Below are 18,157 nucleotides of genomic sequence, written 5' to 3'. Positions count from 1 at the left end.
GTCTGCCTTTAGCTCAGGTCATGATCTCAGGACCCTGGGGTGTAGCCCTGTGTTGGGCAACCTGCTTAGCAGTGAGTCTGCACCTCCCTCTCCCCCTGCCCCTCCCCCACCCATGCTTGCATGTGCACGTGTGTTCTCTCTCTCAAATAAATAAAATTTTAAAAAGCATCAAATAAAAGGATAATTTAAAATCAAGAGACCTCTAATCAAGAGACCATAACCTCCACTTCCACCCATACCATTAAGAAAAACATTTTCAATTCTATTTTTAGATTAAAAAGTATTTTGCATTTATTTGTTTTGAATAATTTTATAATAACAATAATTATAATAAAACTCAATCCAAATGAATTTTTTATAACTTCATAGAGCTTAGGGTCACAGGAGAAAAAGATATATATATGTATCTTTTACATATATATGTAGTTGTTCTTGCAAAGAAATATGATATTATAGGTGCCCAATAACACTTTTAAATATAAACATTGTATTAGAATGGCATTTTGTGGAAGAAATAAATTGAAAATATGATTTTGAAGTGTACAAATAAAATATAAAATTGTTCATGCATTTATTTAAAATGGTTGATGGTGAGTGTCAAATTACTATGCTATTTACATCCTATTGAATATATTTAAAGAAGTGATACAATTACTTCAAAGCATTAATACTTACAATATGCTGGAAGATATATCCTTAAGATGATGTATGAGCAAAATGTTTCAAGCTTGTTACTATATGCCATGGACCACTTCTCCTTTCAAAGCCTACTTATCTTGTGACCTCATACTAGATAGACACAACTGTTTTCTTAATTAATGTCAAGTAAAATACTAATTATAGGTGAAATGTAACATACATTTGCCTTGTAATGGTGCTTTAACCTGAACCTTTGAAATCTTATGTCCCTTTGTCGCTGGTAGGACAGGTGGGCATTTTGTTACTCTTCACACCATGTATAATTAGTTCACTACACTGCCAATCCTTGAAATTTTCTGTGAAGAATCAAATAACTCTTCAGAAAATGTGTCTACCTTAATTTTTACTTTCAATTGTCGGTGCTAATTTTTTAACTTTAAAGTATTACATTTGTTTTAATTTTTAGAATTTCCTGTATCTATAGACTGTATTACTTGACCGAAGTAAGGTAAAAAGACATCCTCCAATACTGTGTTTCTTGTTGCTTCGATTCTTGAAGGAATGCTGCAATTAATAGGACTTCTACAGCAGAGTAAAGACAGTGGAGATTGTGAATTAAAATGTTTTGGGAAATGTATATTGAATTTCAGTTGTCCAACGTGTCTAGGCAACATGGAAGCCATTGGTCCTATTCAAACATAACTGGTGGTTCTGAGTCATTTAACTGTAGCCAGGGCTTCATTTATTTAATGACATATTCAAGTTACTGATATAATGAAGATGGAAATAAATATTTTTTCTGGGACACCTGGGTGGCTCAGTCAGTTAAGCGTCTGCCTTCAGCTCAGGTCTTGATCCCAGGGTCCTGGTATCGAGCCCCTCATCGGGCTCTCCGCTGCTTCTCCCTCTGCCTGCCACTCCCCCTGCTTGTGCTCACACTCTCTCTGACAAATAAATAAAATCTTAAAAAAAAAAACCCACATTTTTTTCTCTTTTCAAGATGCTTTACCTCTTTGTAGAAAGGAAGAGAAGAAAGGAATGTCTAATTTTGTGTGCAGCAGTATGTTTCCCCTCTTCTCTTGAATCCATGTCCTTGAACAATTAAAGATGGCTCCTGTCTTTAAATCACATGCTTCTGTGACTTCTCTAAAGATTTACTCTTGAGTATACTCATGGTCCCTGACTTATGACAGTTCAATGCGGGATTTTTCAACTTCACAATGGTGCAAGAGTGTTGTACGTTCAGTAGAAACCATACTTTGAATTTTGGATATGGATCTTTTCCTGGCTAGTGATATGCAGTGGGATCCTCTCCTGTGATGCTGGGCAGGGGCAGGGGCTGTAGCTCCCAGTCAGCCACGAGCATGAGGGTAAACAGTTGGTACACTGACAACCGTCTGTACCCAACACCATCCTGTTCTTCACTTTCAGTGCGGTAGTCAATACATTACATGAGATAGTCAATGCTTTATTATAAAACAGGCTTTGTGTTAGGTGATCTTGCCCAATGACAGGTTAATGTAAGTGCTCTAAGCTTGCTTAAGGTAGGCTAGGCTAAGCTATGATGTTTGGTAGGTTAGGTTTATTAGATGCATTTTCAACTTATAGTGTTTTCAACTTGTGATGGATCTATCAGGGCATAACCCCAAGGGTAAGTCATGGAAGATCTGCATATGAAAGGTGGAATGGAGGACTTACACAAATAACCCAATAGACACTGAGCCACTTAGAGAAAGGCCCACTTAGAGAAAGGCAGCATCTTATAAATTTTTGTGTTCCTTGTGCTTCACTCAGTAGCAATATCATAGTAGGCAATAAATAAAATTGTGTTCAATTTCCTAAAGCAACATTTTCACTCCAGAGCTAGTTTTAATATACTGAAAACATGTCTACCAATATATGAACTACCCAAATAATTGATGAAAACTATCAGAATCATTCATATAATTGCTCTAGGATCTGTTTCCAGTTTTATTATATAGACTCACCCCTAAGTTCAAGATTATTGCAAATACACTTTACAGGTTCTTTAAAAAATACTTAGTGACATGTACAGCTCAGCTGCCTAAATATATTCTATTTATCCAAACTGACAAATAATTCACAGTCAAGGACAGTGGGAAATAATCAAGCTTTTAATCCTTATCATTTTCCCTGGCACCATTTAAAATGAGGCTGTGGTTCCCAGAAAGATTATATATATATCTTTCTGGGATATATATATATATATATATCAATTATAACTACAAGCAATTATTTATATAAAGATATATATGTATATAAAGATATATACATATAAAGACAAAGATCTATCTATCTATAAAGATATATATATCTTCTATATGTCTTAAGTCCTGCTTGTTCCTAGTAAAAAAAAACCATTCTCTACCCTGGCCAAATCTAAACTGAGCTGGTTGGGAGAGGGGAAAAAGCACTGTAGAATGTTTGCACTCTACTGAGATGAGATGCACCTGCTTATTTTTTTAATAAAACCCTTGTTTGTCAAAACAATTTTCTTGAGTTGTCATAAATTATACTATGTAACGGTTTTGGTCCCAAGTTCAATCTGTAAACAGTATGTTCACAGCTGGCAAATCTGTTACATTTTGCTTCTGGCTTGTAGTGTTTCATTTTATTTAAGAATAACATCAGCTCAGAGGGGGCACTGGGGCACAGACTTGAGACACTTGGTATGTTTGAATCCATCAACCTACAACCTGAACTTGCTAACGAGACATGCTGAGTTCTGAGTTTTGCTATACACCCTGGTCCCCAACCCCGGGCATGGGTATGTGCGCGCGCACACACACACACACACACACACACACACTTTTTCTTTTCCCCAAATGGCCGTATGGGTAGAGTTGGCTATTACAACTGAATGGTAGTCAATAACACTATAAAATCTGAGCTTGATTTATGTTCTCCTTATTTAAGGAAAGCACACTGCATTCTATACAAAACTTAAATTGTAAATAATAACTGCAACCACAATAAAAAAAATCCTGTCTAAGGAAGTTCTCTTTTATAGTCCAGGATGTGCAGGACAAGAGTTTCAGTCCTCAAGAACTGGCATCTGGAAGCTCAAAATCATTTTCAGGATCCAGGATGAACCAATATCCTGAAAAGAATGGGGTCGTGAGTTAGTTCTCAAATGACACCAAAAGTCAGGCCCAGGAGTAAAGCAACTCTCCTCAGTGGCGTCAAAAAGAAAATGTGCTGCTAAATACCATCACCCTGTTGATTTTGCAGAAAATCTTGGACTGGCTCTTCAGAGAGCATCCACATCTCGGCCTCACACATCACACATTCTGAACTGCAAAACTGCCAAGGGGATGAGCTCAGTCAAATACGAAGGCATTGGAGGGCTAGCTGAGTACCAGATTTCTAAGCTTTTTCTGATTTCCTAGTTTGAATACAAACTAGGAAAAAAAAAAAGAACAAATAAATGTCATTTCCTAAACACCTACAAGTATGTGGCATTTCACCCCTGCTGTAGGGATTGTAAACAAGTTTGAAGTGTCTCTGACCTCACCGAGTTTATTTTCCAAATGCAAAGAATAGATGTCCATATATGAAATGGTAGCAGAAACACACACATAAAATAAAAAAAAAGATGAGAAAAGACAGTACAGTGTGTTATTAAATTCTAGACCACATACAACAAATTCTGAGTCGGCATTGCAGGGGCAGGGATACCCACGAGGGATGCTGGAAAATGTCATGGGTCTTGAGCAAAGTCTGCAAACATACACAGTGTAGAACTAGGCAAAAGAAAGAAAGGAGGACTTTCTGGTTGGGAAAATAGAGCCAGGGGCTGGTATGTTTAAGTTCAGTAATGAGATGGTGCTGACCTTAGCGGAAGTGTACTTGCAACATTTTTTATTTTTCTGTTTAGTTTCACAACTTTTCCTTAGCAGGGCACAGCAGGATTTGAGGGGATGCAGATGCCTGGATCATGAAACCAAAGATGAAAGTGAGTTTGACATTGAGTCGGCATCCTGATAAACTGAATGGACTCCAAAAATGATAGTAGCCATCACTGATTGTTTATTAGGACCAGTTATGCTTCTGAGTGTTCTGCACGCACTAACTCTCAGTTCCTCTATCTCAGGCAAATCCTGTTATTTGACTGGTTTACAGATTAGGGAACTCAGGCACAGAGAATTTAAGTAATTTGCCTGGTCAAACTGGGCGAAACTGTTACGGAAATGCAGGGTTCTTGTCTCACGGAGTCGAAGGACAAAGGAGCGTGAGTAAAGTGATAGAGTTTTATGAAGCCTGGAGACAGCAGAAGCTCTCTAGAGTGAAACTGGTCCTGAATGGGTTGCTACTGAGGGCTTTTAGTGGGACTTTTATTGAGAACTGACTGGGAAACTTGTGGACTTGAGTTTCTTGTGCCATCTTGGTTTGAGCACGGACTATTGGTAACACCCTTAATGACTTACTTCTTTGAGGGTTAGCCATTTCCTATGATACGCTGTAACTGCCAAAGAAAAATACTCCCGACCGTCTGAGGCCAGGTGATCTGTTTCCTTATCTCTTGTTCACTCTGGCTTAGCACTTCTGCCTGCCAGGAATAGTTTCAGATCCCAGCAGGGGCCTCCTACCTCTCCCTGTCTGTACCTTAACCCTTTCCTTATTCAAAACTAGAACTCCAGGCAGCATCTCTCTCAGCCCTAACCTTCTCACTCTTACATAGCTCCCAACAAGACACTGGAAAATGTCACACAAAACCATCTGTACTCTCACAGACTGCCTGGGTCCACAGGCTTCTCTGATTGCTAAATATCTTTATATTTTATCTTATTTAGTTCTTTAAAGTTTTATTTTGTCTGTTCTTTTTCCCTGACTTAGACTTTTATTATCATCATTTTAAACTTAATTTTTAATTTGTATCTCTGCTTAAAGAATATTAGCCATATCATCTTATATCTTTGTACCCAAATCATTAAAGAGATTTTTTAAAAAGATTTTATTTATTTACTTGAGAGAGAGAGCACACAAGCTGGTGGAGAGGCAGAGGGAGAGGGAGAAGCAGACTCCCCACTGAGCTGGGAGCCCGATGTGGGGCTCGATCCCAGGACCCTGGGATCATGACCTGAGCCAAAGGCAAATGCTTAACCATCTGAGCCACCCAGGCTCCCCTAAAGATGATTTCCTAAACTTATACTAATATACATGTGATCCTGACAGTTTGCTTGCTTAAATCAGATTGGTCTATGTCTGTTATATCCTTCCCTTCTCAGTACACATACATAACCTAAAAGGTGATTTGTAATCCTTGTGTAACAAAGAGAACATTATGAAGTGGGAGTACATGCCCGTGGCTAAGTTGGGAAGAGCTGGAAAACCACAGTGCCTAAAATTAAATCTTGCCCCATTCCTCCCATTTAACTTCCTACATAACTTTGCACAAATCACTTAACTTTTCTGTGCTTCAGTTTTTTTAAATTATTAAATGATATAATATAACCTATTTGATAGAGGTGTTAGGAATATATTTCTAAAGCACTTGGATAGGCTTGGCACTAACAATAGTTACTACTACTGCCACCACCACCAACAACAATGACAAAACATAACATTAAATGTTAGCTATTATTATTATTAATATTAAGAAGCTGCTACCAAAATTATCTCATGAAGAGAACTGACTCCTTTCAAGATTTATAATATATTTAGAATAAACCCTTTTATCCAAAAGTTGAAATCCCAGGACATAACTATAAATGGGACAACAACCAAAAAAGAGTTAAGCTGCTCTATATAAAGAAGTGAAGGAATTATTTTTTGCTACTAGGAGGGGATAAGAGAGAAGGTGTGAAGCTATTAATACAGTGAGATTAAAGGCCCTAAGGAATTCTCTTGTTGTGGTTCAGAAAGAAGCCAAACAAAACAATAAAAACAATCAAATCATTCCATAAAGTGTTTGCATTCTTCATGATAGCTGCTCTGGTTTCTTCAACAGGTGAATGCTGATTCAAAAAAAAAAAAAAAAGGAAGAGAGTTTGAGCTATGTTAAAAGAGACTCTCGAGAGTATGGAATCATTAGTATAACAGCGGAAGACTGAATTATAATCTCTCCATATAATTTCAATAAGCCATACCCCATGATTACACCATAACTGAGAGAAGAGAATACTGGGAAATTAAATTCCCAGGTAAGAAGAAAACTGAATGGCCTAAACCAGCGGCGTGATCTCTGGAGCCCATTGGCAAAAAAGCAGCAACTGTGATGAAGATAGGAGAGTTCAGTGGGGTTCTACTAATAGCACACAGATAACACCAACCAGAGTTCATTCCTAGAGGGAAAGGGTTATACCCTGAGTCTGAAAAACTTCACGAACAATTCTGCAATCTGGTAGAATAGAGTACCGGTTCATAGGATGTGCAATGGGAAAAGTTTTGAAATTATTGAACAGACTGAATGTTACTAAAAAATAACACTTCTGTAGAAAAGAGCGCCAACTTGGAAAGAGGAGGTACCTCTTGAAGGGATGGTGGTAAAAGGAAAGAGGAGGCAATGGTAGTTAAAATCCATAGTAAAACAAGACACCAAGAAGAATGCAGAAATAAATCAACAAAAAAGATGCTATTTTTTAATTGAAGAAATTGTACTTTACTATAGCAACAGAAGAAGACAGTCTTAAACTAAGAAACCAAATAAGTCATACTAACCTCTCCCTTTGGAATGCCTACTATTCCAATAAAAACTAATTATGAATTTAATATTCACGTGGAATTTATATAAGAAGAAAACAGAATATGAGACAAAAACACTAGCAATAACAACAACCAAAAGAGGGTATGGGAAAAAAAAAACCTATAATGCAACACTGTAAATTAAATGTAATTAGATAAATCAAAATAGAAATGAAAAAACAGGAAGACATAAATAGGGAAATGATCAAACTGAAGAAAAACATGAAAAAAAGATAAAAATGTATTAGAATATAAACCAAACTATATTGAATTAATTATTAATGTACTGATTAAATGACCAGGGGAGAATAGCATATGATTAAATTACAATAAGTGGCACAGAAAATTGCAATGCAATCAAGGAGATAAGAGTCCAATAAAAAGGGCTGAAGTGTAACCTAAGAGAAAAGATAACAGGGATCAAATAAAAAGTTACTAATCAAGAAAATAGGCAAAGAAGATCCAATGTGTATATAATTGGAGTGGCCAAAGACTAGAACAATGATGACAGAACAAATATTTAAAAGGATATTTAAAGAAATTCTCTCAATACAATTAAAGAAATGAAATAAGATCTGAATAGATGTATTCAGATAGATAAGACCTATTGGTCCATTCTGAGATATAGTCTAGTAAAATCAAAAGATAAGTAAACTTAAATAAATTTCTCTGTGCATCCAAACCAAAAAAAACTAAAAATCCAAATCATCTACAAAGGAAATAATCTATTTGGCATAAGACTTTTCAAAAGGAACATACAAGTAAACATAAAAGAGCAACATTTTAAATCCAGGAAAGAAAGTAAAGAGCCAGGGATTTTATGTCCAGGCGAATTCATCTCATAGTATCAAGGCTGTAGAAAAATTGGTTTAAAGTTGGCAAGAATGTTCTGATCATAAGCCTTCCCTAAGGAATTAACTGGAGGATGAGCTTGATTCAACCAAATGATTATTGGGGAAATTGGCATGAGAACTGTGGGGTATCAAATATGTTCTACCATAAATATAAGCCTAAAACAAAAGTGGTTCTGAGGGTGAACTAAATGTCATATGCTCTTGAAGAAAGGAAATAACACAACTTAAAACTGGGAGAAGGGAAAGAGGCAAAGGGAAAGTATAAGAAACTCAGTGAATGCTGCATGGGCAGTGCAAGAGAATAAAGATACCATTTAATGTTAACAAGTGGAGTAGTATAAGACTAAGTAATAAAAAAGGTGAGTTAGGGGCATTATATGAAGTGGTTAGTAAAAGTCATTTAAACAAACATATATATGTTTAAACACCAAGCAAAGCAAGTCTTAAAACACAAAGAAAAAGAACCAATAGTGAAAAACACAACAAATATAATACACTCAAAATATTCAAAATAGGGGCGCCTGGGTGGCTCAGTCATTAAATGTCTGCCTTCGGCTCAGGTCATGATCCCAGAGTCCTGGGATCAAGCCCCACGTCGGGCTCCCTGCTCCGCGGGAAGCCTGCTTCTCCCTCTCCCACTCCCCCTGCTTGTGTTCCCTCTCTCACTGTCTCTGTCAAATAAATAAATAAATAAAATCTTTAAAAAAATTTCAAAATAAAATAACAGAATAGAAATGAAGCTAAATGAATGATGTCTATCAATAAACGCAAGTGAGCTTAATTTGCTTAATAAAATAACAAGGCTTTTAGAGAGCTCCCCAAAGCTCAGTTTGATGCTGTTTACATGAGGGATACCTAACACACATTGGTTCAGAGTGATTAAAAATTTCCCAAATTCCCCTTTACAGAGGTTGTATACCTTTGCATTCTTACTATTAAGGCACGAGAGTCTTTTTTTCACAATTTTTTCATTTTGTGAAAAAAATTTTAAAAATATGTTTAAGTTCATTTGTCTTTTTTTCCTTATGAATTGCTTATTCATATTTTTGTCCACTTTTCATCAATTTTGGAGGGGGGAGTTACTTTTAATTTTCAGCTTTTAAGAGCTCTATTTTATATATCAAAGGTTAAAATTCTATGTGTAATGTACAGTGCAATTGTTATCCCCCAAGTTGTCAGTTGTCTTTTGACTTTGCTTAAAGTTACTGTTGCTCACCCTGAAAATACACCACCACAAATATGCATTATATATATCACAGGCATTCTTTTTAGGAGTAAAAGACTAGAAATAAATCCAGTGTTAATCACTGGTTGAATAAAGTATGGATTATTCACAGAATGGTGTTCTCAAAGTCATAAAAAAAGAATAAAATATTCCTATAAGTAGTTTTGAGTGATCTCTAGAACACATTTTTTTAAGGTTTATTTATTTATTTGAGAGAGAGAGAGAAAAGGGGAATGGGAAGAAGGAGAGGAGAGAGAGAAAACCTCTCTGAGTGTGGAGCCTGATGTGGGGCTTGATCTCACGACCCTGAGATCATGAACTGAGTTGAAACCAAGAATTAGGTGCTTAACCAACTGAGCCACTGAGGACCCCTCTAGAACACATTTTTTTTTAAAGATTTTATTTATTTATTTGACAGAGAGAGACACAGCGAGAGAGGGAACACAGCAGAGGGAGAGAGAGAGGGAAAAGTAGGCTTCCCGCGGAGCAGAGAGCCCCATGCGGGGCTCGATCCCAGGACCCTGGGATCATGACCTGAGCCGAAGGCAGACGCTTAACAACTGAGCCACCCAGGCGCCCCTAGAACACATTTTTAAGGGAAAAGAATCAAGGTTCGGTACAATGTATATGGATAAATAAGGAGGGAGAAAAACAAGACCTGTTTTATATATTCAAAACTTGAATAAATTCAAAGTGGAAGCAAAATGCATAACTGAAAATAAGCTAAAATAAAACTATAGATAAACCTGATAACATAATCACAGAGGGAAAAATAATTCTGAGTTACCTTTCACTCTGATAGTACTTTCTTAGTTGGATATATTCTAAGGAGACAAACTGAACTCACTAGTTTCATTGCTGTTAGTTTTATTTGTCTAGCTAATTTGAAACTGTTTTATAAATATTTTAGGATAAAAAGTAAACATGATAATGTTATTAGGATCCAAAATTTTCAGGAAAAATATTTGGAAGAAAATAAAAGAGATTAGAAATTTCAATACAAATTTATAATTTTTAATGTATGTTTCCTACGTCTGCTCACTGAAATGGCCCATGAAGGAATGACACTCCAGTAGTGAGGACCATACCTAGTTTCCCCACGAGAAGGAACCAGGGCTCCTTGGAGAAAAAGGTGATTGTCAGTCTAGAGCAGGTGAACCTAGGATGTCTCATTTCAGAAAACAAGAAAACACTCAAAGACTGAACTTGCTGGGATTTCCACTAGCCAAATTTGTGATAATTTGAATATCAAAAGGAATAATGACTCTAATTGATTGTAAAGCATTGAACAAATTAAAATCTATGAACCCAATATTCACTAATCAAAAGAATAAAACTCATTTGCCACCCTTGGAGATAAATCTTCCTCTAAATCTTTACTCTGAAAATTGCTAATTAAAGGGAAGGAATTAATCATTTACTTTGTCTTTTGGGGAGGAAAGATATCTCTGTTCAGATTGATAATAGAAAGCTTTTTTTTTTTTTTTTTTTACAAAAAAAAGACAGCTAATAAATACAGAAGAAGGAAGAGAATTAGAAATCAACGTTTTGCAGTCCTCCATGAAATAATTGGCTGAGGCAAGGGATTATTGGAGTATGCCTAAAGTAGTATGGGAAAGTTGTTACAAGGTAGAATATTTACATCATACACATACACTTAGAGTGGAATAAACTGTCCTAATATGCACCAAAATTACCTGAATCTAAATAAATCTTTTACCTCCATTTACAATAACCTCTGGCCTGAACTCTTCAAGAAGTCAATGTCATTTAAAAAAAGTAAGAAGGGGGGTGGCCATTCTAAAGTAAAAGAAAATAAAAACCATAGCAACCATTTGCAATATGTAAGCCCTGGTTGGATCCTTGGATTTTTTCTTTTTTCTTTTTTTAATATAAAAGGTATAATTCTTTGCAAAATTAGGAATGCAAAAAAGATATAAAAGGCATTTTGTGTTTGAGGAAATTTGATACAGAATATTAGGAAATATTAGGAAAAATGTTAGTTTTCTTAAATGATAATGAAATTGCAGCTTAGTAGGAAAAGTAACTTTTTTAGGAGATGCATGGCTGGAGTATTTAGGGATAAAATATCATGGTGTCTAAAGTTTACTTTCAAATAGTTTATAAAAAAAAACATGTGGTACATAATATATACATGATAAACCGGACAAAATATAAACAATGTTTGAATCTAAGTGGTATGTACATTGGTGACCATTGTACTATCCTTTCAACTTTTCTATCTGAACTCCACAATGAAAAGTTAGGGGGGAATGACTTAAGAGAAGTAACAACTCTATGGTATATGCTGGAAAGTGAGTTTGTGCAAGCATATCTTGAATGCCCCTGTTAATCACTATCTTGAAAATGTAAAGACCCTGTCCTCCCTCTATATTCCCATCAAGCATAATGTACAGAAGACCATGTTGTTCAGTGTTCAAGGTCAGGGCTCCCCGGGTGGCCAACCCAGAGCATCTCTCTTCTAACAAAGAGTGTCTAAGTGGCAGGCTTTACTCTCCTTGGAAATGCTGGTCATGCAAGGTGGTGGGTGGGCCACTGAGAGTTACTAGGTTAAGTTGCTATGATATTAAAATTTGCTGCACGTAGATCCCAGCAAGGGGATGCCTTGTCTAGTCAGTCGCTCCTGGAGTTCCTGTATATAAGTTCCCTCAATTAACCTATGGCTCGATTGCTGTCTGGGTGTCTTTTCTTTGGTCTCACCAGGCCACACGAGGCTTAGAGTCTGCTGGAATGTTGCTCCACAACAACCAGTTGAAATATGTGGTCCTAAAATGTATCCTGAATCAGGTAGAATATTTGTTTATTCTTTTATCATTTGGGGAAGATTAATGATGATAAAAATTAATTTTAAAATATTTTATCAGGGGGCGCCTGGGTGGCTCAGTCATTAAGCATCTGCCTTCGGCTCAGGTCATGATCCCAGGGTCCTGGAACGGAGCCCCGCATTGGGCTCCCTGCTCCACGGGAAGCCTGCTTCTCTCTCTCTCCCACTCCACCTGCTTGTGTTCCTGCTCTCGCTGTGTCTCTCTCTGTCAAATAAATAAAAAAATATTAAATAATTATTTTATCAGTAATGAAGTTTAAATTCTTTTATAGTTCCAAAGGATCATGATAATTCAAGACCTACAGTTTGGTTTTGTCAGTTTAGCTTGAGTGGACATCTGGTTAGAGAAAACACATCCAGAGTGGTCTCCTCACATCTGCTGGCTGACTTTAATGAGTCTCTGCTAACGGGTTTCCCCTGTTGGATGGCTGAAGGGTATCAGGTGTGGACATCCTGTGAGTGCTAAAAGAGAACAGTAAAAGAGAAGATATCCTTTAGGTATTACTAAAGGGGCTATAGTAGGTAAGTGACTGTGCGCTTTTGTGATATGCTAGAATGATAGCTAGATCATTAGGTAATAACTCAAGAAATATTTGTTTACCTAGCCTTGTGATAGCTATCTGAACAGAAATATGAAACTAGATATATTTGTTATGTTTGGTGTAATGTATTTCTCCTGTAAATCCAAATAATCTGATTTTATTTTCATAAATTATATATAATAAGAAAGCTGTCAATTCTGTAGAACCAACCAATTTACAACATACTTTCCTATACAGTGAAGAAGGCAGTGAAATAGTTTTTAATCTCATTTATATGTGAAGTAACAGGCATGGAGACTAAATTATTCACCTAAAGCCACATGGCTAATAAAGCTAAACCTTGGGTAAGGCCTATAAGCCAACCCCTCTTACTTCTTTTCCAGGCTGCTTTTTTAAAAATAACTGAATCCCGTCAAACTCATTTGTACTTGTCGATCCAGGCTAGGGCTCAGCCTGACTGGTGATGAAGCGGAAAACTGGCACTTCACAATAATGAATTCTCTTTGCCTGATATGCTTTACAGAGTAAGACATGACCAGGTGTACGTTTCAGGTTTCAAGTGGCTGTTTGGTTGTGGAGACCTATTTTTAGCTTCTTTTATTTTAGTGATGCTTGATCACTCACATTCTTTTCATTTCGCATGAGAAGAGTGGTGGTATTTTTCTGTTGACGTCACCTGAATATAAAACCCCTTAATGAGCTGTGGCACTGGGTGGGCAAGTCTGCCTTTGGTCCCTTCTCCGTGGAATCCTTGGCCCCAGTCGAGCTTTCTCAGTTCATTGCTCTTTTTAAGGAACTGTTAAGGAGCTTGAGGGCTCTTGAACTTTTGATGCCAATGGGTAGTGAGACACTCTCTGGGCTTAATAGGTTCTTTCCAGAATTGCTAGACTGTATTTGTTTTTCAGTACTAGCAGGCAGGGATATCCAGAGAGGATCTTTGCATGTAATGCAGAAAACATTTTTTTTTCCTGCTTGTTTTAGTTCTGTTGCTTTGTGGGTTTTTTGTTTTGTTTTGTTTCTGTTTTTTTTTTTTTCCCATCTCCATTTATAGCTATCCGTGCATAAAACACTTGGTGTGTTTAGCTAATGTCTTAGAATAGAAGCTGAATGAGTGTTTTCAATTTTTTTCTTTCCTTAACAGACAGTGATTTTCCAGACCAAGAATTCTACCGTGGAGGAAGTCAGGAGTTCATCTTTGTATCCACTTCATTTAAAGGGATTGAACACATTTACTCAATTGTAATATCCACCTATGACTCACCTTTACTTTGTATGTGTGTGTGTGTGTGTGCATGCACACACACTCATGCATCTAGTTAACTTCAAGACTAAGATCTTTGATTCATTTACGGTTTTCAGTTTTAAAACAGTAGCTGCTCAAATATAATTTCTCTTTTAAAATTAAACAAGTTTAAACATCTATCAGCATATGTAGTATTTTTTACTTGTTTTTGGCAAAAGAGATGATTTCTTCTCTATTATTCTAATGAACAGTATAAAGAACAGAATACTCTTTTTTTTTTTTTTGCATCTTGGTGATCACATTTATTGAAAGGGTTGGAAAAAAATTAAAATGTCCTTTAGCTTAAGAATTTTTTAGTTATCCGCAAGTCAACTCGTTTCAGGAGTGGAAGAATCCTTGGTCATTTCTTAATATCAAAATTTACGCAGGTTTCTCTTTTGAATGTCTTCCACATTTAAAGAGGCAATCATACAAAAGCTCCTATATTCCATACATGATAAATTCTTTGTTTCAGCCAACTCTTAAAGGAGGGCAACTAGTACATCACCATCTCCCCGGACAAAAAGCATTGGAATATTCCGTTTTGTTGATTTATATATCTCTTCGTATGTTTCCTCATCAATTTCTATAGTAGTCACAGTTTCTTCCACATCTCCCAATATCATATTTAAATGCTGATCATAAGCATGTAATCTGCCTCGAAGCTCTCTGTCATTTCTCATTTTCACATAAATTTGCTCATCCAGGCTGAGCCTGATGAGATCCAGGGGCTCTTCTACGGTGTTGGTAGTTTGTTGCTGGTCCATGTCGTCCGCCATGTTTCAAACCCTGGGCCTTTTCCCTGAACAGAATACTTTTCTAAGGGAAGTAGTTGACAACAATTACATGTTTGTGTGTGAAGAGAGCCATTTCTTTGATAACATGCTTTTTTTTTTTTAAATCAGTCTATACTAACAAAAATTAAGTGGAGAGGACAGGAAGTAAGAGGGGTATGGAGAATGGGACAGGGAAAGTGTTTTAAAATATAATGTATTTAGTAGAAAACTTGAGATATAGTAGGACCAATAGATTAGAAAATTACTGTCCTAGTTTGTTGTTCTCGGTTCCCAAGAGGTAAGAACACACCAGGCCATGGGGGCGCCCACAAACGGAAGTACCACCATCAGGTAGGAGATGGAAGGAGAGGGAAAACTGGGCAAGAGCCTTTATTGTGGTTTCTTCAGGAGGATGTGCACAGCAGGATAGGCAGGTTTAGGAGTGGCTAGTTTGATTAATTTCAGTGTAGAGGGGCTGTCCTTCATTGTCTGGCATCTAGCCTAGGGTGACTTGGGTAGGTAAGTAGTGGCCCAGAGTGTGACAGCCTGATAGAGTGGGTGGTTGGGCTCTGGATGGGTTGATTTGTATTTGCAAAGTGCACAATTGGGTGAGTTTTTTTTTTTTTTAAAGATTTTATTCATCTATTTGACAGAGAGCACAAGCAGGGGGAGCTGCAGGCAGAGGGAGAAGCAGGCTCCCCGCTGAGCATGGAGCCCAATGCAGGGCTCGATCCCAGGACCCTGGGATCATGGCCTGAGCCGAAGGCAGACGTTTAACTGAATGAGCCACTCAGGCGCCTGGTTGAATTGTTTTTTATCTCTAGGAATTGGCTACCTTTGGAAGGGGCAGTCCCTCCAGGGTCAGCGAGGCTCCAGACATCAAAACATCAGAATGTGGACAATAAAAGACATGGTTAATACAGAGAGAAAGAGAAAGAAGATTGGAGATGAATTAAGAAGAAAGACACACAAAATACTCTTGAGCCTAAAATGATGTTTTAGAAATTTAATATCATAGTATAGATGAAGAAACCAAGGTTTTCTCTGATGTATCCAGGTTTTGTGTAAGCATTCTTTCTGCTTGGCCTCCACAGAGCATTTTCAAGTTTTTACTATAATAATGCTTATCATAGTGCTTCAGTTGAATTACTTTTTGGATATCTGTTTCCTCCACAGAACTAAGAAGCCCTGAAAGTCAGTACTTTATCATCTCTTCTATGTACCAGTTCTAGCACATTCCACATATTTACAAATCTTTGAAGAAGGAAGGGAACAGAAGACAAGAAAAATGGAAAGGAAGAAGGAAAGTGCTAGGGTTTCAAGGACTGCTGCGGTAAGAAGGGGATTTGAATACTCATGTTACAAATTTTTTTAAAGACTTTTAGTTTATTTATTTGAGAGAGAGAGAGAATGAGCACGCGGTCGGGGGTCGGGGAGAGGCAGAGGAAGAAACAGACTGTCCACTGAGCAGGGAGCCCGATGTGGGGCTCAATCCCAGGACCCTGAGATCATGACCTGAGCTGAAGGCAGAGGCTTAAGTGACTGAACCACCCAGGCACCCCTCATGTTACAAAATTGAAAAGAAAAAAAAGAAGGGGACTTGAGGCTAATCTCCAGGGAAACCCCAATGACAGAATTATTTTGAGGGAGGAGGCTAGTGACATCTGTCTTATGCAATAAAATACATAATTTAAGTCACTGGCACCATCCAGCTTGGTGTCACGGTGTCACTGCCCTAAGCTTATGATTGACCCACAGATTAACACCTCACTGTAATTGTTGGGGAATGGCAGAGTGGAAAATGAACATGAAAATGAACAGGAAAAGAAAGCCATCATGAGCCAAAATGCACATGTATAAGATGTAGGAATCATGATATTTAGGAATGAAAAATGAAGATGAAAAGCATAATCGTGTGTTGAGTTGCTATGCAATACTATGAAGAAAGAGGGGGGTGCCTGGGTGTCTCATTTGGTTAAGCATCTGCCTTCAGCTCAGGTCATGATCCAGGGGGCCTGGCATCAAGCTCCCATTGGGCTCCTTGCTCAGCGGGGAGTCTGCTTCTTCCTCTCCCTCTGCCCCTACCCCCTGCTTGTGCGCACGCGTATGCACGCTCTCTCTCTCAAACAAGTAAATAAGTCTTTTTTTAAAAAAAGAAAGAGGGATTCAAAAGGGGGTGCCAATGAATCAACATAGATACCCATGTTTCTCACGGTATGAGAGAAGCCGGTGTGATGTGGCGCCCAGTGATTCAGGGAGAATTTAGCAGCAGAGTGGTAATATGAGGCTGACTTAATGTGGCAATATCTGCCAACATCAGGCAGAGTCTGACTGCAGTTTGAAAGAAAATACATATGAAGGGAAACTACTAAATTTGAAATTGAGTCGTTTTAGAGGAGGCGGTCTCCCACTGTGAGAAGCTAAATATAGATGTTGACTGATTAGGCATTGTCAGATTTACCCACTTACCATCCCTTGAGTTCTTGCTATTTCAAGTTTCCTGGGATACTCCTCCAAGACCCCTGCAGGAGCTTCTGTGGGATCAGTAATAATTGTTAGAACACCAAATGGACCTTAAACCAAAGGCAATGTGAAACCAATAAAAAGCTGTTTGTGGAAACATAGGAAACAGAACTCGTATTCTTTCCTGGTCAGGTGTTGGATTTACTGGTTCTTCTAGCTTCTGATCTCTGTGGTATATAATCAATTATTGATAATCTAAGTCAATGGTTGCAAATAGGTTTAAATTTGCCTGCCAACTCCAATGGCTTAGTAGTAGAAGCTGACTGGAGCCTTGTATTAAATAATTCTGAGAACACATCTCAGCTGAATAGTAAAGAATGCAGGGCTCAATTAGCAATGCCTGCCATGGACAGAGCCATTTGTGGTAAGTATTTATCATCCCATTCCAGATACCCTCCCCTATTTATTGGGTAGTTTAAAATTATATTTTCAGGCCAAGAAATGGATATAATAGTTTCTCATACAATTCCTATGAGAGGTATAACTCCATTTGATAATAGTAAAATAAAATATGTTAAATTTGCCCAGAATTCTTTATATATATTTTAAATAACAGATTTAAAGGATCTATAAGTTACATGAAAAATACTAAAAGGTCACTGTAGCCCCACTTAAGACCTGAAAATCCACCTAGGCAACCACATAATCTGTAATCATGATTTTGTTGCCCCTCATCCTTCTGCCTTATTCCAGTGACACAAAATGTTCAAATCAATTCTGTACCAGTCTAAATCAGCCATTTAAAAAGGCCAATCATTTGTCATTT

General features: G+C 37.4%; 1 protein-coding gene across 1 annotated transcript; it reads right to left on the bottom strand.

Moving 5' to 3' along the window:
• Positions 1-14,574: 14,574 nt before the first annotated feature.
• LOC113913300 (U6 snRNA-associated Sm-like protein LSm3) lies at positions 14,575-14,871 on the bottom strand. Its single transcript, XM_035724056.1, has one exon. It carries the CDS (start codon positions 14,869-14,871, stop codon positions 14,575-14,577), a length of 297 nt encoding a protein of 98 aa, XP_035579949.1.
• Positions 14,872-18,157: the final 3,286 nt, after the last annotated feature.

Source organism: Zalophus californianus, chromosome 14 (genome assembly GCF_009762305.2).
Source record: "Zalophus californianus isolate mZalCal1 chromosome 14, mZalCal1.pri.v2, whole genome shotgun sequence".
Taxonomy (NCBI): domain Eukaryota; kingdom Metazoa; phylum Chordata; class Mammalia; order Carnivora; family Otariidae; genus Zalophus; species Zalophus californianus.
Note: the sequence above shows the minus strand (reverse complement) of the source record. Positions and strands in the feature narration are given on the sequence as shown.